Source organism: Asterias rubens, chromosome 17, assembly GCF_902459465.1.
Source record: "Asterias rubens chromosome 17, eAstRub1.3, whole genome shotgun sequence".
Taxonomy (NCBI): Eukaryota; Metazoa; Echinodermata; class Asteroidea; order Forcipulatida; family Asteriidae; genus Asterias; species Asterias rubens.
The window spans coordinates 2,754,823-2,780,274 of record NC_047078.1 but is presented as its reverse complement, the minus strand read 5'-3'; the positions used below and the strand labels follow the sequence as shown (position 1 = coordinate 2,780,274).

Below are 25,452 nucleotides of genomic sequence, written 5' to 3'. Positions count from 1 at the left end.
TTTGTTATTGGTCTCAAACCCTATTCAGAACATCAAACATGTCAAAGGGGAGTGTATCAGCTGACTGATACAAAGGTTCATTTGTTTTTGTCGATCATCTTGTCAAATTTTACTTAATAACTCTAAACAGTCCATGAAGGTATAAAGTCCTTGTTGAGGTAAGATATGGCTGTCTAAATGTTTGATTAAAGCATTTTTTGCATCTTTTCATCGTGAGGAGGCTGCACTATAGTTTAAACAAGGAGAGAAGGAATCAAGGATGCATTTTGTTTGGGGATGTTTTTATCAATGTATTGTTATGTTTTTTTAAATTATTTATTACGTAATCATCACGACCATGCCGTAATTTATCCAACCAAGTCACTTCGTACCCAAGCCACTTCGTACATAAGTCACTTCGTACCCAAGTCGCGTATGAATTGATGATGATCATGACATAGGCCCTATTGACAGGTGACTCATGAGTCATTGGACAGTGTTTCGCAGATGGTTCTCCGGATTGGTTCACTCATTGCCCCTTGCCCGCCCACCTGCCATTCGATCCGCCCTTTTTGGTCGGGTTACTTTCGTGTTGTACTAAGCATTGTTCTCCGGATTGGTTCATTCATTCGAAGAGGCTGGGTGCCAGGACAAAACTGAAACAAATCTCACGAATTTGCATTGAATGAATGAAGTAACTCACTCACAGATTGATGTTTCGCAGGCGACCATGTGTCAACCACTGGTCGATGTTGTTACCAGTCTTCCTAGAAATCAGGTGACTCATTTGTTGAAAATGTTAAATTTAAATGGAGAATAATTTTAAAAAAAGCAGTCACTTCCAATCGGCATGAGAATTATGGACAAGGCGGATGGGATCAAACGGAAGCTTTATAATTTGGAAACATTGGGTAAGGCCATAGGTTGGAAGGAGCCTGAAAGGTGTCTATTAATAACATTTTGGGGTTGGGGCGGGGGCTTACACAAATAAAGTAAGCATGTGAAATCGAGCCCAACCTCACATTCTGGTCAGTGTATTGTGAGTGGTGTGTTGTCTGGTTTTGAGACAGGCCACCTGTTGCTTGGTGAAGGAGGTCGCCGTGGGACCACTTTAGGTTGAAAGTGGGTGGCGACCTCGGACTTACAATAAATCTCCATACAGAATTAGAAATTGCACTATTGATGCAAAACGTATCTTGCTGTTTTTAGACTATGGACACTATCTTTATAGAACAAATTATTTACAAGAAAAGAGTGTACACATTGTGATTCTTGTTGGCAGTAAACTCAAATGAGTACATGAATACCGTTTTAGAATACGGTAAGTTCATGGAGGTATAATGTTGCAGTTTCAGAGTTTACCCCAACACGGAAGTTTGTGAAACTTATACACGTACGTTAAAGGCTGTTTTGAAGCTGTAAAAAAGGAACTTTGCATTTGGTCAAAGTTGTGGAGCAAAACGAAATTAAGTTTCCTTTTGAGTAAGACCACTCACAAAATTGGTTAGAGCAGTGTGTCGGTCAGGTCTCAGAATGTACATTTTGCCAAATCCATTTTGTAGCCTACTTTAGGAATCGGCCCGTCGGGTTGGTTACTGGAGATAATGTTAACAAAAGAGCCCTCCGATGCGGCTGAATGAGGTACATTTTTAGGAGTTTGTCTATTACAAAACTGACCGAAACTGGACGTAACAAACCCTAAAAATAACTTGACATGCTTTCTGAAAGTGAAATAAGTTAGAGAAAATTAAGGAGTGAGGACGAATTTACCGTTTTTATTTAGTTTGACCGATATAGGGTTCCAGAGATATGGGATGTATGGAGGTTTGTTCCTAGAGCAGCGTGAACATGAACGGTCAGAAATTGTGTCATTAAAATTTCGCGATGAATAAGTAAAGGGCCCAAGAAACACTGGGTAAACTTTAAAAAAAAAATCAACCCTGAAGGCAAATTGTGTTAATTTATGTCATACAAGTTATTAAGGGGCATTGAGGGGTGCTGAGCTCGAATTTGCTGTATGCCAAGCTAAAAAATAATGCCTCAAAATCCCAAATCCAATATGGCCGCCACAATGCGTGCAAGGTTTATGCGTGAACGGCGGGTATTGTAAACGGACAGCACCCACACACTGCTGCACTGCCTTGTAACACCGCTTTTACAGTTCGACTCGGCCGCGGCTCGGCAATTCGTCGATCTACATGTAGTAGGCTGGTGCGATGCGGCAGAAAAACAACAGTGAGTACCGAGCAGAAAATGTCATTTTTTGACGATGTTTTTTATTTCACTCAACAAAAAGGAAATGCAAGCATTATGAATGTATATTGAGTGTGTGTGGAAAGTTTTGGTAGTGTAGTACAAAAGAAACTTTAGTTATTGCTGGCTAACGGTCGTAAAACTTTCACCTATCAACGCTGATTTGAAAAACGTATAGCGTTAAGGAGGCCCAAAATATTAGACCCCTATAAGGCTCACGGGGGAGCCTTATAGTTTCTAGAAGTATGTATAAGGTACATCGTCTAACCCAAAACGAGGTTGGCGCAGCCACTGCAAGTAGTGGCGGCCGTGTGCAATAGCTTCATTTTGGGTTAGAATGATGACGCCATGCATAAATATTAAGAGAGGCGTATAACACCCTCACCCACATTACATTTCGAAATATTTGTGTAAAGGATTTTCATCATCTAGCGGCATCCCGCTAGTTAGTATGAAAACTGAAAAACAAACGATTGTCAACTCAAGGCCTACGAGGAAGTCAAGAAATTAAAACAATTCTTGATTCGTGGAAAAATCTGCATAGTCTCATAGCTTTACTTGTCTGCAGCCACTAGTGTAGTAATGCACTAGCTGTCACTGAGTGTCACTGATGTCCAGTGTCAAGTGTCATGTTCAGTGCATAATTGCAAATTGTGTTACACTATAAATATTATTATATTTTTGCACAAGTTTGCAGTCTGCATTGTATTTGTGATTGCGATTACCGTAACCCTCGATCCTCCCGATGGTAAGAGGATTGAGGGTTAAGATAATTATTACGATCATCATACAAGTACCGGAGATGCATACAACTGTGTTTTAATCTTTGTTTAAAGTGCAAAAAGTAAATTCTTAAAGCCACTGGACACTTTCGGAACAGAAAAAAAAATAAAAGTTCACAGATTTACAAATAACTTACAGGGTTTACAGAAGGTAATGGTGAAAGACTTCTCTTTAAATATAATTCCATGAAATGTGTTACTTTTTGAGAAAACATTAAAACAATATCAATTCTCTATATATCGAGAATTACGGATTTATTTTAAACACATGTCATGACACGGCAAAACGTGCGGAAACAAAGGTGGGTTTTCCTGTTATTTTCTCCTGACTCCGATGACCTAAAATTTCACAGGTTCGTTAGGCCCCCTCCCCCTATTTTATATAGAAGTTGTGATACACCAAGTGTGGGCCTTGGACAATACTGTTTTAATACCGAAAGTGTCCAATGGCTTTTCAATGCTCTATTTTTAGATTGTGAACGCTGTCCAGCTTGTTACGTGTTGAAGGATCAAACCACAAGGGCTGAATGAACCATGAATGCTATTGAATGTAACAATGTCTGTAAACACTATGGTCGAGGAACTCACCGTCTCGATGTGTTGCAGAATCTCAACATGACCGTACCTCGGGGAACCATGTAAGTCAAACAAAGAGGTCTTAAAGGAACACGTTGCCTTGGATCGGTCAAGTTGGTCTCTGAAAAGCATTTTAAACCGTTCGTTAGAAAATGCATGTGATTAGAAAGATATTTGAAAAGTAGAATACAATAATCCACACAAATTTGCATCGAAATTGCATGGTTTTCCTTTTACCTCGTCAACTACTGTGGTCGGCCATTTATGGGAGGCAAATTTGTGTGTGTCATTGTTTTCTACTTTTAAAAAATCTTTCTTACCATGCGCAATATACAACAAATGCTTTTTAAAGACCAACTCGACCGATCCAAGGCAACGTGTTCCTTTAACTTTATACATTGTTGTGTCCGAGCAAAAATGTGCAAAAAATTAAATGTCAAATGTCACATCTCGCTATGAATACACACAAAACCAGTATGTGCTGAGATGCAACATTTTGGCTTTGTCATAGCAGTTTGTGGTAGATAGGCTACAATGCTCAAATTGCAAAATATTACAGAAATAATTTCGTGTTTTTTTAATTCATGAGATGCTTTGTGGGGGATGGGCCCAATTTCATATGGTTTCTTAAAGCAGAAAATATTGCTGATCTTAAAATAACAATTTCCTGCTGAGCAGAATTGAGTAGGATACCAGTCACACATTGTATCTGTGACATGGTAGTGTGGCTGGTAACCTTATTCTAGTAAGCACACTTGTTGTGCTTAGCTATGAAATTGGACCCATTTTGTCGTCTGTAGGGCTCTAATGTTAAACTGTGATGTCACGAGTCACAAGACAAATCATCTACACCACCGTCCCATTCATTTTGTATGTTTAGTTTTGTAGAGTGTCGCGGCCGAGTGGTTAAGAGCATCAAACTCAAGTTCTGGTGCTAAGTCACCGGAGTGTGGGTTCGAATCCCGTTTGTGACACTTGTGTCCTTGAGCAAGATACTTTGCTATAATTGCTTCTCTTCACCCAGGGGTATAAATGGGTACCTGCGAGGGTAGAGGTTGATATTGTGAATGACAAGCTTTCGGAGCGCCACGGCAGCTCGAGGCTGTATACTCCCTAATGGGAGCTGAGAAAGATTAAAGGGATGTTTATTGGCCCAATGACCAGGGGACTAATGTAAGTGCATTGATACGGTTTATTGTGAAATGCGCTAAATAAGAATGTGTTATTATTATTATTATTGACTACAATAAAGCTACGGACTTCTCGGACCAAGTGGCTGTGGCAAGACTACCCTCCTGCGATGCATTCTGGGTCGTCTCAAGACGGACCGAGGTACCGTCCTGACATTGGGGAAACCCCCTGGGACCAAGGGGCTTGGAATACCAGGTAGCATGGTTGGGTACATGCCTCAGGTATGTCTTAAAGATAATAAATCTCTCTTATTGTCTGATGACCATTGACTATCATTCAAACAGGCCTTGTGTATATGGGCAATTCCAAGCAAACATGGACATATGACACCCAAAAATCAAGTTTTTGTCACAACTTTCGTACCACTTAGAAGTTATAGCTAACATATGAAACCAATTTATTTTTAGTTGTTGACAAGGAATGAACCCAATTTTGCCAAATAAGAACTCAGCTTGGGCTCCATGTAGGCTTGGCTTAATTGACTGGAAAACTGTAATGCGACTGACCGTAATGCGACTGACCATGCTTTTAGGTATACATGACAAAACCATGCATGGTTTTGCCATGTATACTTAAAAGTTCAAGTTGCTGACCATTTATAAGTATCCTGTTGGATACTCATGTATAAGAGTTGTGTGTTACATAATAGTAACACTTTCGCAAGCTTTTTGATAGAGGACATTTTTGAATTGTGACAAGTTTGTTTTTTACCATGATGTCCTTTTTGTGTAATGCGACTGACCGCTTTTTACAACGCTATAACATCAAGAGCACAAAGCCCACAACATTTCTTATATTATCAATTCAAAGCCTTGGGTGTCAAGTACAAATCAGTCTATAAACTTAGTGGAAAGAGTATCTCACATAGAACTTCTAGCACCAAGATCGAGAAATGACACTGAAAAGTGTAATGCGACTGACCGTAGAATTGCCCTTATACTTTCGGTAAAGTAGCCCATACTTGCCCCCGGGAAGTTTTAAGTAGTTCTGGGTCCAATATCAAAGTCTATCCTTCTAGCAATCACAACCAGATTAATGAATAAATAAAGTGACCTTCACACCCAAACACAAAACACATTTTTCAGTGATGAGTAGTTTCAGACTTTTTAAAAGTCTGTTAGGATTTCCACATGAAATAAGTCAGGCTCTTTGATACTTCCCTAGCAACGAGGATACTGTTCACAAAAACCTTTGGGAATCTATAACTCTGGGGGTTATCGAAAGGTGGAAAGGGCACATGTCAAAATACCTCCTGATATCTGGCCACGGGAGTGTCGTGGCCGAGCGGTTAAGAGCACCGAATTCAAACTCTGGTGTTTCTGATCAGCAGAGCGTGGGTTCGATTCACCAGCCGTGACACTTGTGTCCTTAAGCAAGACACATAACCATTGCTTTGTCCTTCGGATGGGACGTAAAGCCGTTGGTCCCATGTGTTGTATAAGCGCATGTAAAATAACCCAGTGCACTTATCGAAAATAGAAGGGGTTCGCCCCGGTGTTCCTGGCTGGATTGGCAGCATATTGCGCCACAGCACCTTGTAAACCATTACATGGTGCTTAAGGATTAGGTCTTATATCTCAAAATTCGCCCCACTCCTTGCAGTAATAGTACCTGGCGCTTTGTATCCTTTGGCAAAAGGCGCGTTGTAAATACGGTTATTATTATTATTTTTTTATTATTATTATCTGGATCCCAGTGTAACACAAGAGGTAGATTGGTGACCAATCTATTGAACAGTAACACACATTCTAATCTGACCTTTGACCTTTGACCCTTGCAGGAGACAGCCCTATTTGATGACTTCACTATCGGCGAGACCCTCAACTACTTTGGGACCATTCACCAGATGGCCAAGGCCGATCTCAAGAAGAGGAAGGTATTCCTTATAGAGCTTCTAAACCTCCCTGGCTTGGGGTCAAGGGTTGGCAATCTCAGGTAAAGATGCTTGCATACAATAAATTTGATTTTTTTTTCTCTTCACAGATATCCCCTTTTTAGTATGTCTAATTAGCGCTCTTCCCATCATTGAATTTGTCTTTTGTGTTCCTACCTCTTGTGGTCAAATCTTGACTGTTGTTACACCAGTTTTTGTGTGTTGTGTTAGTTTAGCCTTTGAGAAAGACGCCGCTAGGATCGAAATGTCAGGACTTTTTTTTGGCATTTGTACCATAGGTCCTCTTGGTTGGTATTAAACCAGTTAGCCAACAGCTAATTTTTTTTCTCAGATAATAAAATGAGAAAACCTTTTGGCTTTGAGAAAGGGTCGAAGCGCCAGGCTACTAACTATTCTTTTTGCATTTATACCATATTGTGTCCTTTTGGTTACTAAGAAGTTTGCAACAGCTTTTTTTTTCTTTTCTCAAGTGTCAATAAACAATAAAATACGACTCTGAACATGCTGAAAAACTCTGATTAATGGAGAAATCCAAGTTTGTTTTTATCTGTAAGTCTTTTGTGTTTTCCCTTTCTCTCATATCTCTCTTTAGCGGAGGACAGAAGCGTAGGGTATCCTTTGCTGCTGCCCTGGTTCAGAGCCCTCCTCTACTCATCCTGGATGAACCAACCGTCGGAGTGGATCCACTACTGAGAATCAAGTAAGATGCTCTAGGGTTCGAATCAGGATTCTTGGAAAGTGTTCTGTTTACCATTAGGGAATGCTCCAATAACGGAAGGGGCTAAAAGACTCAAAGTTGAGTAAGATGGTCTAGGGTTCGAATCCTGATTCTCTGAAAGTGTTCTACTGTTTTTTGTTTATTCGATTGATGAAACATGTTGAAGGGAATCACTCTTAAAAACTAATGGAAATAACAACTTACTTGGTTAGTGGTACAGTGTCTTTGGATAGTATATAGACTTGTGGACAAGTCGTTAATGGTCTGCCGCGGTGAGATATTCGAGTTGTGGCAGTGCTCTCGCGTGATCACTGCTCTCGCGCGAACTGCTGGTTGCCGACCAGAGTCGTGAGAGCAGTTGTCTTGCGGGGCCAGCAGTCTCGCGAGAATACCGCAGGAATCGCGGGGAGATTGGGAACGCTATCACCGCGACAGAAATTGAACGACTTGTCCACAAGTCTAGAAAGTATAAAGCATTTTGAGAACCATTTCACTTTGAAGTAACTTTGATTTAGGTGTTGTGGATGGGACTTGACTAATACTTTGCTTATCATGCAAAGTTGCTAAGCAAAATTCTAGTAAACAACATTACGGAATTGGACCGAGCAAGTATTGTATGTATTGTTTGTGGAGAAAATTGCTGTCCTGCTAAGTGTTTGTGTAAAATATTAACCTTGGTTTTGTGTTTTTCCCACAAGGATTTGGGACCATTTAATCCAATTTGCACAAAAGTCACAGACTACGATCATCCTGACCACCCATTACATTGAGGAAGCTCGTCAAGCTAACATCGTAAGTGGATAAACACTCTCTTTTAAATGTTTTCCTAAATTTGGAGGGAATCGTCATTTCTCCAGAAGAAGATCAGAGCATACTGATTGAAACGTCGAGTTGAAACCAACGGTTCTTTTCAGAACCACCCCAACTCATTAGAGATAGTCATTACATGGTGTTACCTCAAATCTTTCTATATCGTATTTCCACCATGCAAAGTTTCAAATCCCACGAATCTTAATTTATCAAAAAATTAAAATGAGTAAAGCATGCTTAGGAACAACTAACAACCCCTGGCCCTAGGCCAATTATTTTGTTGGTCATCTCGAAGTGCAAAAAGCCCTTCTTGGTGTAGGTTCAAGGGCCTGCTTAAAGCCATTACACACTTTCGGTAAACAGTATTGTCCAAGTCCCACACTTTGTGTATCACAACGTATATATAAAATAATAAACCTGTGAAAATTTAGGCTCAATCGGTCATCGGAGTCGGGAGAAAATAATGGGCAAACCCACTCTTGTTTCCGCGCGTTTCGCCGTGTCATGCCATGTGTCTAAAATAAATATGAATTCTCGCTAACGAGAATTTATATTGTTTTAATGTTTTCTCAAAAAGTAAAGCATTTCATGGAACAATATTTCAAGAGAAGTCTTTCACCATTACCTTCTGTAAACCCTGTAAATTATTTGTAAATCTGTGAACTTTTTTTTGTGTTCTCTGTACCAAAAGTGTATAATGGCTTTAAGGGCCCTTGGAAAATTCAAATTGTTGTGTCATGTGGTGTTTCCAAATTGCTTTGATATATGGTAGATAGATAGATAGATAGATAAAAGGTTTATTGACAGTAGCCATCACAGCATAAAAACTGAATTGCAACTATGATACAATATTTTAAAAAGATTAAAAGGACATCATAAAAGAGAACAGCAACATATATATAAAAAAATTATTATATAAAATTCACAAGAAAAGACATTCTTTCTCAAATCTGCAGGTTGGTTTGATGAGGAACGGTCAGCTGTTGTCGGAGTCACACCCACTAGAGCTGATCAACCGTCACCAGTTACCCGTAAGATGACACGCGTATACTTATCTGATCCTATTAACCCCTTACACGCGCGTCACACACGACGCGTTTACGTATAAACGCCGCCTCGCCTAAAATGTGCCCTTCACTGACTAATGCACAGTGACATTGCCCACCAAAATGGCGCATCCAAGAGTATTCTGATGATGACGTCAGGTGAATTGGGGCAATAAGTTATTCCAACTTTAAAGTTCCTCCTCACAACCTTCCGCAGGATTTACACAGCGTTGGGTATAGAAATACTGACCGCTTCAAATGTTATGGTTTAAACTGCAACTTCCAAGTGATCCTCTGGTTATTGTGTTATCCTTCTGCTTCCCCTTGGCATGCTTGGGGAAAATAGACTGTTCCGGGATCACCAAGGAAGGCATGGTTTTAACCACATACATAATAATAATAATAATGGAGTCTTATATAGCGCCGGTATCCGCCACAAAAAGGCGCTCATGGCGCTCGCTCATGATACAAAATAAAACAGTTCAAAAGAAAGGAACAGAAACAGTTTGTAGAGAGTCGCTGGTCATTGTTTAACTGCAAAGAGGTGGGTTTTGAGGACAGTTTTGAAAGAAGATGTTGTATTTGCATTCCTGATGTGGTAGGGAAGACTATTCCACACCTTCCCCGCAGTAACTACGAAAGAACGTGCTCCCCATGTGTTCTTTGCCATATGTTCTACGAGGAGACGTTGATCGACTGATCTTAGGTTACTGCGGAAAGGTGCATACTGAGTGATGAGATCTGAGATGTAAGATGTAGAAGCAGCCAACATCTGTTGTATAACAGCCCATACAAGGCAGTATCTTTGTATGGGGTGTTATAACATTGCTTATCACGTTGTTGTTATTGGTGCAAGTGTAAAACCAAAATCAGGCAGGGACTAAAAAAAAACATTTTGTGTTTTCGTTTTTTCAGACACTTGAAGACGTTTTCCTAAAGCTGTGTATGCAAGATACTTCAAATAGCGGAGAGGCACAGGAACATGTGAATGTAGGTGAAGTATTGTGATAGGAAATACTTTCAGGATATGTAGTTTGTTTAACAAGTATATTGCAATCTTATCCTCGTTGTCAAGTCTGACATTATTAGACAAATTCTTCTATGAACCATAGTGTTCATATTGATAGCAGTGGAGTTTGTCGCCTCAACGCTGCCTGTAATTTTTTTTTGCTGTTTGACAAAGTGCAAAGAGTTTCGCAACCATGGGCGTTTCTCAAACCTCAGCTTGGTCTCTGGCTCTGGCTTGAGGCTCTGTTTGTTTATATACCATCACTTGCAGAATACAAACTGATAGGCCTGAAAGCCGAACCGTGTTGTTAAGTGCGGCTAATTCATATATTGTCAAAAGGAACTACGGCACGACAGAGACAAGTGAAAGGAAAAGTGAAACCCAACCTCCGTCTGTAGTGTGCTGAGCCCAGGATGGAGACGGAGCCCAAGACGAGGTTTAAGAAAGGCCCCTTGCAGAAATTTCATTTGTTTTTTCAGCCGACTGAGGTAATCCCCCACATCAGTAACTCCTCATCCGAGAACAGCATTCAAGGAGTAGACGGGAAAGAAGTCTACACGTCAGACAGAGAGTTGTTGCTGGACAACGACTCACAGGTGCAGATGAGTCGACCTTCGTCTAGCTGCTGCAAGAATGACTTCCTCAGTCTGTCTAGGCTCTGGGCTCTGATGGTCAAGAACGTCATACGCATCATGAGGAATCCTGGGTAATTATCACTTTGGTAGACCCAACCCCAGTACCAGTCCTCCCCCTATTCAGTAGTGTAACATGCGGAGGCAGGGTGACAGTAGCCTGAACATCTGACGTCACACTTCCAGGCTCGTGAACAACGCTGGAGACCGGCCTCCAGCCGGCCTGTATTATGCACCTTTGACCTACATTCATTTCACATAGAGATACGCAGTCAAATTTTATGGCGGACGTGATAGGAGTGTACTGTTTGGGCATCTATGGAAAGCTCATGTCACTGTGCACGTTTATCCAATGATATCATTGTATCCAACGGAATCACTGGATCTGAATAGCAGGTACCTGTCTTTATCTTTTCGGATAAAGACAGGTACCCAGTCTAGGATGACAGGAGCTCTGTAATTTTGCCCACCCCGTCTTAACCTACCCCACCAAATGAGATTAAAAGCATACACGAGCTTGGTTGGTGTCTGTCCACTGTAAAGGGATCTCACCTTTGGCTCGATAGCTAGCCACTAACCAGCGCCCAATTTCATAGAGCTGCGTAAGCACAAAAAAACAGCTAAGCAGAACAAATTTTGTACTAACGTTATCTGCCAAAATAGCATGCCACTTGTACACTCTGTGACTGGTAGCCTGCTTACAAACATTTTGCTGAGCATAACTATTTTAAGCACTAGTTTCATAGTATTTTTAAAATTTTAATATAGGGCTAGATAGCTCAGTTGGTAGAGCGCCGGCACATTAATCTACTCTAGTCAATTCTTTGTTCAACCCCCCAAATCATTTACAAATTTACCCACTCAGTTTCCCTTGTGGTTTATATTGATATCTCAAACAAAACAGTCGCATCCCCTTAAGGTGATCCCATGGCTGCCGCTTCCCAGGTTGTATCATAATTTAGGCGTGATCCCTGGCTACACGGCATTTAACGGTTGTATGGCTTCTGATTGGCACCCCGAACAAACATTGACAAAATAGGGACACCGCCAATATAGGGCTAGATAGCTCAGTTTGTATAGTGCGGGCAAGTTAATCCATAGGTCGTTGGTTCGAATCCCGCTGTAGTCAATTCTTTGTTCAACCCCCAAAATATTTTTTTCTGCTAAACTGAGCAGAAAACCAGTTACATTTTGTTGTGCTTAGCAATTTTTTATGCTTATAAAGCAGCTGTATGAAACGGGCCCTGGTAATTACCAGGCAGTGAAGACCAAGTCATCACACTGTAAATCCCTAATTAATTAATTGATTCTAAACAAAAGTTATTTTTCTTGCAGTGTGGTTTTCTTCTCCATCATCATCCCCATTCTTCAGACGTCTCTCTTCTGTCTCGCTATCGGCAATGATCCGAGGGATCTCCCCGTTGCCGTGGTGAATAACGAAGTCCCACCACAGCTCAGTCTGTTATATTTGCAGAACGTCAACAACTACTCTGTCCATCAGGTAAAGACAACCTTGTTCTCATTTGGTGGGGGTTTTTGTTCCCAGATAATAATAATTATGAGAAGAATTAACTGTTTTTAGCAGTGGACACTATTGGTAATTACTCAAAAAAATTGTTAGCATAAAAACTTACTTGGTAACGAGTAATGTGGAGCTGTTGATGGTATAAAACATTGTGAGAAAAGGCTCCCTCTGAAGTAACGTAGTTTTCGTGAAAGAAGTAATTTTCCACTACTTGATTTTGAGACCTCAGAATTATATTTTGAGGTCACGAAATCAAGCACCTGAAAGCACACAACTTTGTGTGACAAGGGTGTTTTTTCTTCCATTATCTTGCAACTTTGACAGCCAATTGAGTTTAAATCTTTACAGGTTTGTTATTTTGTGCATGTTGAGATACACCAAGTGAGAAGACTGGTCTTTGACAATTACCAATAGTGTCCAGTGTCTTTAAGTTCCTAATGCGCTGTCAGTAATTCCTGCAAGGTTTATGTGGTACATACATGTAAGAATGAGACTTGGGTCTAAAATAAAATTGTAGGATTGCCCTATCCCAACTGACCGTAAAAGTAGCAAAATCTCAGTCGCGGTTTTTTATTTTTTTATTTTTTTTTTTTTCCCTTTTATTACTTTCGAATTTTGTATTCAAGAATATTTTATGCTTACAAAATGGTAGATTTGACACACATATTTGTTTTCGGCCGACTACTTTCAGTCCACAATAATTATCCAGTGCAACAGTCGTGGTTTCAACGTTCACAAAAGCATAACGCACAAATGTAGATCGATTTCCCTCACACGCACAGATAGGGCGAGCCTGTGTCACATATCAAACCACACGCCCGTTTATCCGACATCATGATTTCACAAGGAACCAGTCTAACACTCCATTGAACAACAGAGGGCGCTGTTGCCAGTAATGCCCATATATCGCTCGTTTATTGAACGGATGAAAAACATGGTGAATGAAATGACTCTTGGAAATTGATTGTTTTTGAAGGAATTTGCCGAAATAAAGACGCAAAAAGAGCGCTTGAAGCGAGATGTATAAGATGATTAATACCTTGCTTGTTTGACAACTAGATCTTTCAACAAATGTTTATGCAGTTTTGGGCTTTCTTTGACATCTGAAAAAAAAAAAAACGATTGACCCAAGCAAAAAATCAAGTGAAAGGGCAATCCAACATATTTTTTTGGGGGGGCCTTCTTCCTGTACATAGCACCATGTTATGGTCTTAAAAGGTGCTGTCACAATATGCAGCCAATCAAGCCATGAACACCGGGGCAAACCCCTTCTCTTAATTAGTGCACCATGTGCACTGGGTTATTTTACCTGCATTCACAACACACAGGCCCAACAGCTTTACGTCCCATCCGAAGGGTGAAGCAATAATGGTAAAATGCTGAAGGACACAAGTGTCATGACCAGATACAAAAATTCTCTATGAAAAATTTCCACAAAAAGTCTAGGGCAAGTTCCTTAGCAGAATGGGAGAGCTCCACTTCAGAAAAAAGTTGTACATCCTTTTGATCTTTACCAAGTAACACCTGTTATCTCCAAGTAATTCCTTGTCCAAACAGTGGATCCTACTCTTGTAATTGGATGAATCAGCAGCCCTACTGGTTTGTGGATGATTCAAGTTAAAGTCCACTGTTTGGTAGAGGAGTTACATGGAGATAACAGGTGTGAGTTGCCAGACAAAAAGGTTGTATTGTTCTTGCCTCTTTCTTTTATGTAATGACAAACGGCTATAAAAAGATGAGTTAAATTATCTTGTTTTTACCCCCTTTGCTGCCACAAGGTACCAGTTGCAAACTTCAGTACGGCGATGGATGGAGCAAAGAATGGGGACTACTGGGGCATTATAGAATTTGGAGCAAACTTCACTAAAGATCTCATAACAAGGTACCAGTCTATCCTGCTATCAACTTACACTTTGTCCATGGGTAGAAACCCTCCTGGTCAAGGCACACTTTCATGGCTCGGCTCATCGCTAAAATCTGCATTTGCGATCACCATTCTCCACTTACTGTGCAAGTGCCAAATTTCTGCACTAGATGTTTAAGGGACTAATGCCTAGGCCCGCAATTGAGCTATCTTTCAGGAATGTTGGCATTGTCGATTCCCTTCCCGTTGATGTTAAATGGCTTGGTTGAGAAACTGTCAACACAAAGCAGGCCTCGCAATAACCCACGTCACTGACAGCAATAGACCGATCCAGTAGGCTCCGCCCACGACGCACGTGTGAGCAAGAACACGTGGGGATCTCCAATGCCTTTCTGCACAACTCTGTCGCGTGCGCCAAGATACGCGCATGCATGTCGGACCTTAGTGTCAGACCTTCGTTGCGTTATAATTGGTCAGTACGCAATGGGGCGGAGCTTAGTGGATCGGTCTATTGCTGAGGTGCGCTGTGCTTTTGTTGTGGTGCCCTTTGCAAAGTTCATGCACAAATTTAAAAGTGCCCATTATCAGAGGAAAACTGCTTTGCCCCTTCAAGAATGAAATTCAAGGCCTACATGGGAAATAAAAAATTCTAAAATTTCTTGATTATTTTAAAGATTTGAAGATCCGTCAAAGGCCACTGCTCAAATCATCGATGGAGGTTCGGTCCATGTCTCTCTGGACATGACAAGTAAGTCAATTTTAACTTGACCCTTAACCCCAACTTCTCACAATTGACTCTCGTGGGCCAATTTTCATAAACACGTAGTATGGAAAGTAGCAGCCTCGCTACTATGGGCAGCGCACCGTATGGATATCTCTCGCCACTAACCCCGATTGGCTCCCAAAACTTTGCATGCACGCTTGTTAAAAAACCTTTGAGTTGTATGGTGCTTGTAGGATGCTAAGTATGCACGTGTCAAAATGCAAGTATTTGATGCGATTGCATTTCAAATTAATTATGTTTTTACATGGTCACACTAATAAACTGCATACAGTTAGACATACTAAGCTTGGGCGATATCACGATATTATCGAATATCGCGATATTAATTTGGACACGATTTCGATATCGGATGGATAATATGGATCGCAATATATCGATTAAATATTGCGATGTATTTGCTAGCTGAGACATCTTGCACCCCATAGGTTTGGAGTAAAACCAGAAGAATAGGTCATTAGAACACCTCTCTTATGCTAGGACTGTCTCTTCTACAACTTTACTTGGAGTTTTAAGACTGATGATGTCAAATTTCATTAATCGCAATTATATCGAATATCGCGATATATCGTGAATAAAATAAATCGATATCGCCCAAGCTTAAGACTTTCATGTATCACAAGATCAAAGAAGAATGAGAGGGGGTAAGTAGCCCTATTGACTTGATGCCTCTTTTTTTGTGCTACCATACAGGCACGTAGAGTGGAATGGCCACAGGCCCAAATAAAATTTTCATTTTTGATTATTAGCTTGTATTTGTTTGCTCTGCAGATTCCCAGATTGCCATAGCACTGCAGCAGGACATGCTGCTTGCATTTCAGGTAAGGCGATAAACTCTTTAAAATTGCATTTACTTTTTAAAGAGAGTGGTTTGAACATGTTGTGAATTTAAGTTTTCTAACGAAAAATGGAATCTTGTTACTCTGGCATCTTTTCACTAAAGAATGAAGAAGCCTTGAGTTTTACTCACAAAAAAGTTTGTTTGTGGTGCTTTTAAACTTGTTTTCACACTCAGTTGTTTTCATAATCAAGCTTTCAACAAAATCTACTCCATTTTTACTCCTTTTATTTTTCAGAAACTGACTGCAGAGTTTTTACCTGATCCAGCAGTGGCTCAAATACCAGTTATTGTAAGTATTTTGAATACTTAAAATGTACAAAAAAAAAACAATATTTAACCCTTAACCCTTTGGTGCACAGATAAAAAAGAAAAGACAAAAAAAAGGACATGTTCAACCGTGTTTTTCTCAAAATGTTTCATTAGCATCCCCTATTGAACATCACACTGAACAAAAGCTCAATAATCGCTCTAAACAACCGAATGAAAGCGGTATATATGGGGGTTGTAATTTTAAGTTATTGCCATTTTTAAAAGTCTAATTTGACGTGTTTTGGTGGTCGCTAGCGACCGCCATGTGCACCAAAGAGTTAAGAGACCCTGAAGCAGCCACAAGCAGCTTGCAGCCAATCAGCTCATCCACAAACACTTTGTACCCTTTGTTGTGATTCTATTTTCATCTTTCTGCAGTTTGAGAAACCCATCTACGGCAGCTCAATGACAAAGTTCATAGACTTCCTGGCACCCGGCATTATAGTAACGTAAGTCACAAAGAAAATTAATTACAAATAAAGGGTAAATAGAAAAGAACTTTGTGGTTCTTTTGTCCTAAGACTTGATCGACTTGATTAATAAAAAAAATAATAATTGTGGCTTCTTATATAGCGCACATGTCTGTAACTTAGTGACGCTCCAGGTCACAACTGATTACTCTCCATTTAGCAGATGTTAAAATCGCATTTTCACCGGGCAAGCTCTAGAATGGCAAAGGTTGTGAGCTTAATCCCATCTGAGGAGTACATGTATTCCTGTGGATTTTCCATAGGACTCCAGAAAGAACCCAGTGCTTAACACATGATGGTGTTGGGGGAACATGTCACACAGGTTTGTCCTTTATTTTGGAGGGAAATTAAAGGCTCTCTAAATGTTCAAAATGTTTCAGGTGATGCAGAGAGCACTTTTGTTTAAGGCCCCTCCCCCCTCTTTATCTCAGAGTATTACTTAATCTACTCATCAACATTTATGGGTTGTACACAGCATCTGACCTCACCTTGCTTTCAGTGTATTCTTTCTATGCCTTTAAACATTTTGAAACAACTTTATAGCCTCTAAAGAAGACAAAGATTAGTTTGATTGTTATTTTTGCTGCTTTTCAGAATTGTGTTTTTCTTGGCCATGGGAATTACAGCATTGTCTTTGGTGATTGAAAGAAAAGAAGGATTACTAGACAGGAGTTGGGTGGCAGGTAAGTGCTTGGCATATCTACAAAAACGCCTGACGTTTCAACCCTAGCAGAGTCTTTCTCGAAGACTAACTGACAACACAACAAACATGAACATATATTCTGGTGTAACAGAAGCAGTCGATTGGAAAAAACATGAATATAGAGAGAGGCAGAAAACCCACAGAAAAAGAAAGGAATGAGCATTGCAGGAGACAATGGGGGGGGGGTTAAGGCCGAGTTAACTGCAGCGATAACGAAAGCGATAATGATCACAACGCAAAGAGAACGCATTCTATTGGTTGAATGAGCCTACGCATATTCTGCATGGAGCAATTTAACCAATACAATGCGTTTTCTTTGCGTCGTGATCATTATCGTTTTGGTTATCGCTGCAGTGTGACTCAGCCTTAAGAGGGTAGATGTATAAGGCCGAGTAAAAAAACAAAACATGTTTCACGTCCGGGTTATTCAAAAAAAGGAGGAAGAGGGGCTTTTTATTTATTATTTTTTATTTCAAGATGGCCGCCATTCTTTGTTAAAATGTCAAATATCCATTGTTTTTCCTACTGCTGAAATACACAAAACATAAATGAAACAATTTAGTCGAGGCATTCAGACAAGACATTCAGATTGTTTTTGCTGAGATCATTTAAAATAACCCTACTAAAAAAAAAAAAAAAAAAAATGTACATAACAAAATAAAAAATAAAATAAAATAAAAAAGGAGGCGGCCTGTAAAAAGGAAGCGGGCGGGGACGCTAAACATGTTTCTTTTTTTACTTGGCCTAAGATATATTTACAAGTGCAATGTTATTTTCTATTTTAAATTATTTGTTCTCCCCCAGGTGTGAGTGCAACTGAAGTGATGCTGTCTCATGTATTAGTCCAGGGTACGCTCACAATCCTACAGAGCGTCATCGTTCTTGTTTTTGTACTTGGAGTTTTCAGTGTAAGTTTGTTTTTTAACAATGTTGATAGCTCAGTGATTCACATGCATGACTTTGGCAGTTTTTAGGTCAGAAAAGGATGTCATAAATTTGTCAAGCTCATGCCTGATGACCAATGGGTCAGAAAAAGGCTTAAAAGTAGGGTCATCATTTTTTTTTTAGTCAAGGTAATGCTGATTTATTTAGTAGGGTGTCATGGCCGAGTGGTTTAAAGCATTAAATTTAGATTCTGGTGGTTAAGTCATCGGAGTGTGGGTTCCATCCTGGTCATGGAACTTGTGTCCTTGGGCAAGATGCTTATCTGCTTTTTGTCACACGGGTACATGCGAGGGAAGAGGTTGATATTGTGTTTAAATTAAAAAAAACCATGGTAGCCCAGGGCTTAAAGGGAAGGTACGCGTTTGGTAATTACTCAAAACAAAATATTAACTTAAAAACTGACTTGGTAACGAGCATTGGAGAGCTGCTGATAGTATAAAACATTGTGGGAAACGACTCCCTCTGAAGTAACATAGTTTTTGAGAAAGAGGTAATTTCTCAGTAAAATAATAAAAGACTTCTAGCTAGAAGTCTTTTATTCCTATCTGAAAGCACACAAATTTGCCAATAAGGGTGATTTTTCTTTCATCATTTTCTTGCAACTTCGATGACCGATTGAGCCCAAATTTTCACAGGCTTGTTACTTTATGCATATGGGGGATACACCAAGTTAGAAAACTGGTATTTGACAATTTACCAAATGTGTACAGTGCCTTTAATACTCCACAAGGAGCTGAGAAAGATTAAAGGAATATTATTAAGACGTTACTGTGAAATGCACTATACAAGAACTTTTTCTTCTTCTTCTTTTTATTATTATTTTGATTTGCTGTTCTTTCACAGATTCCAAACGAGGGTAGTCTGTTCCTAGTTGCCTTGATGTGTTTCCTTCAGGGACTTTGCGGCCAGGCATTCGGCCTCTTTGCTTCATCAGTCTGTAGCACGGAGGTGACTGTCATGCAACTAACTCAGGGATTCTTCTATCCAACACTACTCTTAAGCGGTAAGTTTAAGCTCCATAAAAAAATTAAAAAGTAAGCCACCAAAACTCGTAAACTATTCATCTTTTGCAGTGAGTGTGAGTGTGTTGGTATTGTCACAATTGGGTCATTAAACTAATGGATGATTAATCTGCCCAGGCAGTCAGCAGCACTACATGTTTTGAATAAAAGATTTGAGTCCACTGTTTAAAAAGGAATTACATAGAGATAACAGGTGTGAGTTGGTGAAGACGAAAAGGATGTATTATTCTGGCCTTAATGGATCTTTCCTGCAATGCAAATTTCAGAACTGTGGCCTCCAAACTACCACCAGAAGCATTCAAAATTTAGAAAAGATTTTTTACTGAGCAAGTTTAGATTTTTGATAATTGGCTTTATTTTTCATTTTGTTTTGACATAACCAGGTATCATTTGGCCGATTCAATCGATGCCCGACGTACTTTATTACATCAGTATTTGTCTGCCACAAACCTTCGCCAATGAGGGCTTAAGAGGCGTTCTGAGTAAAGGTGAGACATCTTGATCCTTACCGATGCCGCCCCCCCCCCCCCCCCCCCCGCCCCCAACTTGAACAATCTGCATTTTCTTTTCAAGTATCTTACATGTCGTGGCTTAGCGGTCTAGTTCACTGTTCCCAGCAGGAGTTAATCAGCAGGAGTGTGGGCTCAAATATCGGTCATGACACTTGTACCCTTAAAGCCATTGGACACTTTCGGTAAACAGTATTGTCCAAGGCCTACCGACTATAACTTTACCCCTCCTCCTCCATCTGTCGAACATTTTTTCCCCCTTTTTATCTTCCTGTACAGGATGGGGTCTGGAGCACTTTGAGGTGTGGATTGGCTACGTCATCACACTCTCCTGGACGGTGCTGTTCCTGTTTATGTCTGCAGGGTTTTTACGTCTCAGTAAATAGATGATCGACAGTAATGTCTTCAAGGTGAGGGCTACACTTGACTGCCACCAGGGGTGTGTTGCCAGCTACTCCTAGGGCTGAAACAGGGCTACATGATGTAGATAAGCATGGGTATCATCCACTGGGAGCCTTGATGATACAGCAGAATGCACAACATTCCTAATACAACGTTTTACCAAGCAACCAAGGAATTCTACACTTGTGGACGGTAGAATCACATGCTTCATAGGTTGCTGTAATCTCGGTTTTCGGTGGTTTGCAGTACCATCGACGGCATGCCATGCCTGCTTTGACTTGATGTTTAGTTGTTGCGTGACTTCACAGTTCCAGTGCAGCTTTCCCCACGGGCAGTTTGACCAACCTCAGTTTTCTCCCTCAATGGTCTGTCTCACCGATTTGCCCTTCTAGATTTCAAGGTATGTTCATTGTTTTGTTCTTGTAACTAACATGTTATGCTGATTTAAAGGCACTGGACACCTTTGGTAATTTTCAAAGACTAGAACTCTCACTTGATGTATCTCATTGTACATGTATGCATACGTACAACAACAAATTTGTGAATTTGAAGTTGCATGAAAACCCTTGTTGCACATTATTTGTCAGTGTTTGTGTGCTTTCAGATGCCTAATAAAAGGCTTCAGCTGAAGTTTTTTACCATTTGAGTTAGAAATGATACCTCTTTCTCAAAAACTAATTTACTTCAGACAGCTTTCCATTGGTCATTACCAAGCAAGCTTTTATGCTAACAATTATTTTAAATTACCAATAGTGTCCAGTGACTCTAAACATCTATTAATGCTGATGGCGCCACAATGACGGAAAGATATATTTACCTCCTACGTCATATTTTATGGTTGTGTTTTTATCATTTAATCATGTTACATTCCTGTTTAAAAGCAGCTGGTAGTAGTTCGATATGGACTACATCATTAAAAGCAGTATTATAAAGTTTCAAATGTCTAAACCTCATAAACTGGTAAATGTCTAAATTGTGTTTGTATTTTTGATTAAATTATTTGTTTTATCTACATGGTTGCAATTTTGTTGTGTCCCATTGCTGTGTGTCTGCAATATCTGAATCTGTTGTAAATTATACTTAGGAATAATATTGTTCATTAGAATTTATCAGCGTTACTTAACGTATAGGCCTGATGAACAGTATTTGAATTGTTTTATGAAAAATATGACACACACTGTTTTAGAACTTGTACATCTTCAGGAGAGCTTATATCTTCTATTCTGATTAGCGGATCCATGGCAACTAAAGTGTGATTAACCTTTTATTACCTGAATTCGTTGCTTGCGATTACTGTTTTTGACTACGAGGGCAACAGCTCTTTCAAGACACTGGACACTATTGGTAATTGTCAAAGACCATTCTTCTCACTTTGTGTATCTCAACATTATGCATAAAATAACAACCCTGTGAAAATTTGAGCTCAATTGGTCGTCGAAATGCGAGATAATGATGAAAGAAAAAACACCCTTGTCACACGAAGTTGTGTGCTTTCAGATGCTTGATTTCGAGACCTCAAATTCTAAACTTGAGGTCTTGAAATCAAATTCGTGGAAAATTACTTCTTTCTTGAAAACTGTGTCACTTCAGAGGGAGCCGTTTCTCACAATGTTTTATACCATCAACCTCTCCCATTACTCGTCACCAAGTAAGGTTTTATGCTAATAATTATTTTGAGTAATTGCCAATAGTGTCCACTGCCTTTAACTAAATGTGCTTTCTTATGTGATTAGTATGCCAAGAGGAATGAATGTTTTCGGTGGACTAAATACAAAACAAGAGTTAAGAGACAACAATGATCGCAATTGCTATTAAATTGTATTGTCATTCTTTATGTCAAATGTTAGCATTAAATGGTTTAATATGTTCTACTCCAGCGCACATATTTACATTTAAAAGCGTTTAAACTTAAAAAACTGTAAGATTGAAGCACAGCAGCTCGATATTTGAGCATTGGTTCAACTATACATTTTTATGCAATATTTCCGTCAAGATTACATTAAGTTTGAAATTTACTTACATAGAATGTATATTGCTTTAATTTTAAATCATCTTGAATAAATGGGTAAAATTTTTAACTGTATAAGATCATGCTATGATACATTTAAAGACAAAAAATAACTTGAGAGGAAAATCAGAAAATTTTCTTTTTAGTGAAAAAAAACTGCACTTATCTGGCGAGTAATCATCAATTAAGTAAATATATAAGAACATGCTATGGTAAATGTACATTTAAATGCAATGTAAGACAAGAACTACTTATCATCAGTATATACTAAGAGCTTTTTTTTTAAAGGAATAACTTTTTCTAGACTGCCGTCAAAATTAAATTATAAAGAAATTAGTATGGTCTTTGTCTTTTGTATTATGTAACTAAAGAAATCATTGACTATTAAAATCACCCTAAGAGATTTACACATGGTTGTACCTGCAAGTTTACTATTTATTTATAAATTTCTTTTTTAAAAGGGGTAAGTCCAGCATTTTTATTAAATTTTGAGCCAAAAATTCTAAAAAAACTCACAAGGGGTAAGTCCATTATTTTTATCGAGTTTGGGCCAAAAATTGAAAAACTCACAAGGGGTAAGTCCAGCATTTTTATTGAATTTGAGCCAAAAATTGAAAAACTCACTAGGGGTTAGTCCAGCAGTTTTATCAAGTTTGGGCAAAAAATTGAAAAACTCACAAGGGGTAAGTCCAGCAGTTTTATCAAATTTGGGCAAAAAACTGAAAAATCCACAAGGGGTAAGTCCAGCAGTTTTATTGAATTTGAGCCAAAACTCACAAGGGGTAAGTCACTTTTTTTTTTTTTAATTTGAGCCAAAAATTGAAAAACTCACAAGGGGTAAGTCCAGCATTTTCATCGAATTTGGGCAAAAAACTGAAAAATCCACAAGGGGTAAGTCCAGCAGTTTTATCAAATTTTGGCAAAAAATTGAAAAACTCACAAGGGGTAAGTCACGCATTTTTATTGAATTTGGGCAAAAAATTGAAAAACTCACTAGGGGTAAGTCACGCATTTTTATTGAATTTGAGCCAAAAATTGAAAAACTCACAAGGGGTAAGTCCAGCATTTTCATCGAATTTGGGCAAAAAAACTGAAAAATCAACAAGGGGTAAGTCCAGCAGTTTTATCAAATTTGGGCAAAAAATTGAAAAACTCATAAGGGGTAAGTCCAGCATTTTTATCGAATTTGGGCCAAAAATTGAAAAACTCACAAGGGGTAAGTCCAGCATTTTTATCAAATTTGGGCACAAAACTGAAAAACTCACAAGACGTAAGTCCAGCAGTTTTATCAAATTTGGGCAAAAAATTGAAAAACTCACAAGGGGTAAGTCACGCATTTTTATTGAATTTGAGCTAAAAATTGAAAAACTCACAAGGGGTAAGTCCAGCATTTTTATTGAGTTTGAGCCAAAAATTCTTTAAAAACTCACAAGGGGTAAGTCCATTATTTTTATCGAGTTTGGGCCAAAAATTGAAAAACTCACAAGGGGTAAGTCCAGCATTTTTATTGAATTTGAGCCAAAAATTGAAAAACTCACTAGGGGTTAGTCCAGCAGTTTTATCAAGTTTGGGCAAAAAATTGAAAAACTCACAAGGGGTAAGTCCAGCAGTTTTATCAAATTTGGGCAAAAAACTGAAAAATCCACAAGGGGTAAGTCCAGCAGTTTTATTGAATTTGAGCCAAAACTCACAAGGGGTAAGTCACTTTTTTTTTTTTTAATTTGAGCCAAAAATTGAAAAACTCACAAGGGGTAAGTCCAGCATTTTCATCGAATTTGGGCAAAAAACTGAAAAATCCACAAGGGGTAAGTCCAGCAGTTTTATCAAATTTTGGCAAAAAATTGAAAAACTCACAAGGGGTAAGTCACGCATTTTTATTGAATTTGGGCAAAAAATTGAAAAACTCACTAGGGGTAAGTCACGCATTTTATTGAATTTGAGCCAAAAATTGAAAAACTCACAAGGGGTAAGTCCAGCATTTTCATCGAATTTGGGCAAAAAAACTGAAAAATCAACAAGGGGTAAGTCCAGCAGTTTTATCAAATTTGGGCAAAAAATTGAAAAACTCATAAGGGGTAAGTCCAGCATTTTTATCGAATTTGGGCCAAAAATTGAAAAACTCACAAGGGGTAAGTCCAGCATTTTTATCAAATTTGGGCACAAAACTGAAAAACTCACAAGACGTAAGTCCAGCAGTTTTATCAAATTTGGGCAAAAAATTGAAAAACTCACAAGGGGTAAGTCACGCATTTTTATTGAATTTGAGCTAAAAATTGAAAAACTCATAAGGGGTAAGTCCAGCATTTTTATCGAATTTGGGCCAAAAATTGAAAAACTCACAAGGGGTAAGTCCAGCATTTTTATCAAATTTGGGCACAAAACTGAAAAACTCACAAGACGTAAGTCCAGCAGTTTTATCAAATTTGGGCAAAAAATTGAAAAACTCACAAGGGGTAAGTCACGCATTTTTATTGAATTTGAGCTAAAAATTGAAAAACTCACAAGGGGTAAGTCCAGCATTTTTATCAAATTTGGGCACAAAACTGAAAAACTCACAAGGGGTTAGTCCAGCATTTTTATCAAATTTGGGCAAAAAATTGAAAAACTCACAAGGGGTAAGTCACGCATTTTTATTGAATTTGAGCTAAAAATTGAAAAACTCACAAGGGGTAAGTCCAGCATTTTTATCGAATTATGGCCAAAAATTGAAAAAAAATTGAAAAACTCACAAGGGGTAAGTCCAGCATTTTCATCGAATTTGGGCAAAAAACTGAAAAATCCACAAGGGGTAAGTCCAGCATTTTTATCGAATTATGGCCAAAAATTGAAAAACTCACAAGGGGTAAGTAAGTCCAGCATTTTTATCAAATTTAGGCACAAAACTGAAAAACTCACAAAGGGTAAGCCCAGCATTTTTATCAAATTTTGGCACAAAACTGAAAAACTCACAAGGGGTAAGTCCAGTATTTTTATCAAAATTTGGGCCAAAAATTTAAAAACTCAAAAGGGTAATTTTTATCAAAATTGGGCCAAAGTTTGAAAAACTCACAAGGGGTAAGTCCAGCATTTTTATTGAATTTGGGCAAAAAACTGAAAAATCAACAAGGGGTAAGTCCAGCATTTTTATCGAAATTTGGCAAAAAAAACTGAAAAATCCACAAGGGGGTAAGTCCAGCATTTTTA

At 38.9% G+C, this 25,452-nt stretch overlaps 1 protein-coding gene across 1 annotated transcript; it reads left to right on the top strand.

Moving 5' to 3' along the window:
* LOC117301647 (ABC transporter G family member 20-like) lies at positions 1-20,743 on the top strand. Its single transcript, XM_033785670.1, has 20 exons — positions 1-158; positions 3,487-3,652; positions 4,843-5,002; positions 6,562-6,716; positions 7,268-7,375; positions 8,092-8,185; positions 9,160-9,234; positions 10,165-10,239; positions 10,738-10,964; positions 12,226-12,391; positions 14,194-14,297; positions 14,954-15,027; positions 15,832-15,881; positions 16,137-16,190; positions 16,589-16,659; positions 17,275-17,363; positions 18,188-18,291; positions 19,172-19,331; positions 19,734-19,838; positions 20,139-20,743. Exons 2-20 carry the CDS (start codon positions 3,549-3,551, stop codon positions 20,243-20,245), a joined length of 2,082 nt encoding a protein of 693 aa, XP_033641561.1. The 5' UTR covers positions 1-158; positions 3,487-3,548; the 3' UTR covers positions 20,246-20,743.
* Positions 20,744-25,452: the final 4,709 nt, after the last annotated feature.

Coding starts and splice junctions, on each gene's coding strand:
- LOC117301647 (XM_033785670.1), top strand. CDS start 3,549: ATGAATGCTATTGAATGTAACAATGTCTGTAAACACTATGGTCGAGGA. Junction 5,003..6,561: donor TGGTTGGGTACATGCCTCAG/GTATGTCTTAAA, acceptor TGACCCTTGCAG/GAGACAGCCCTATTTGATGA. Junction 15,028..15,831: donor TGTCTCTCTGGACATGACAA/GTAAGTCAATTT, acceptor TTTGCTCTGCAG/ATTCCCAGATTGCCATAGCA.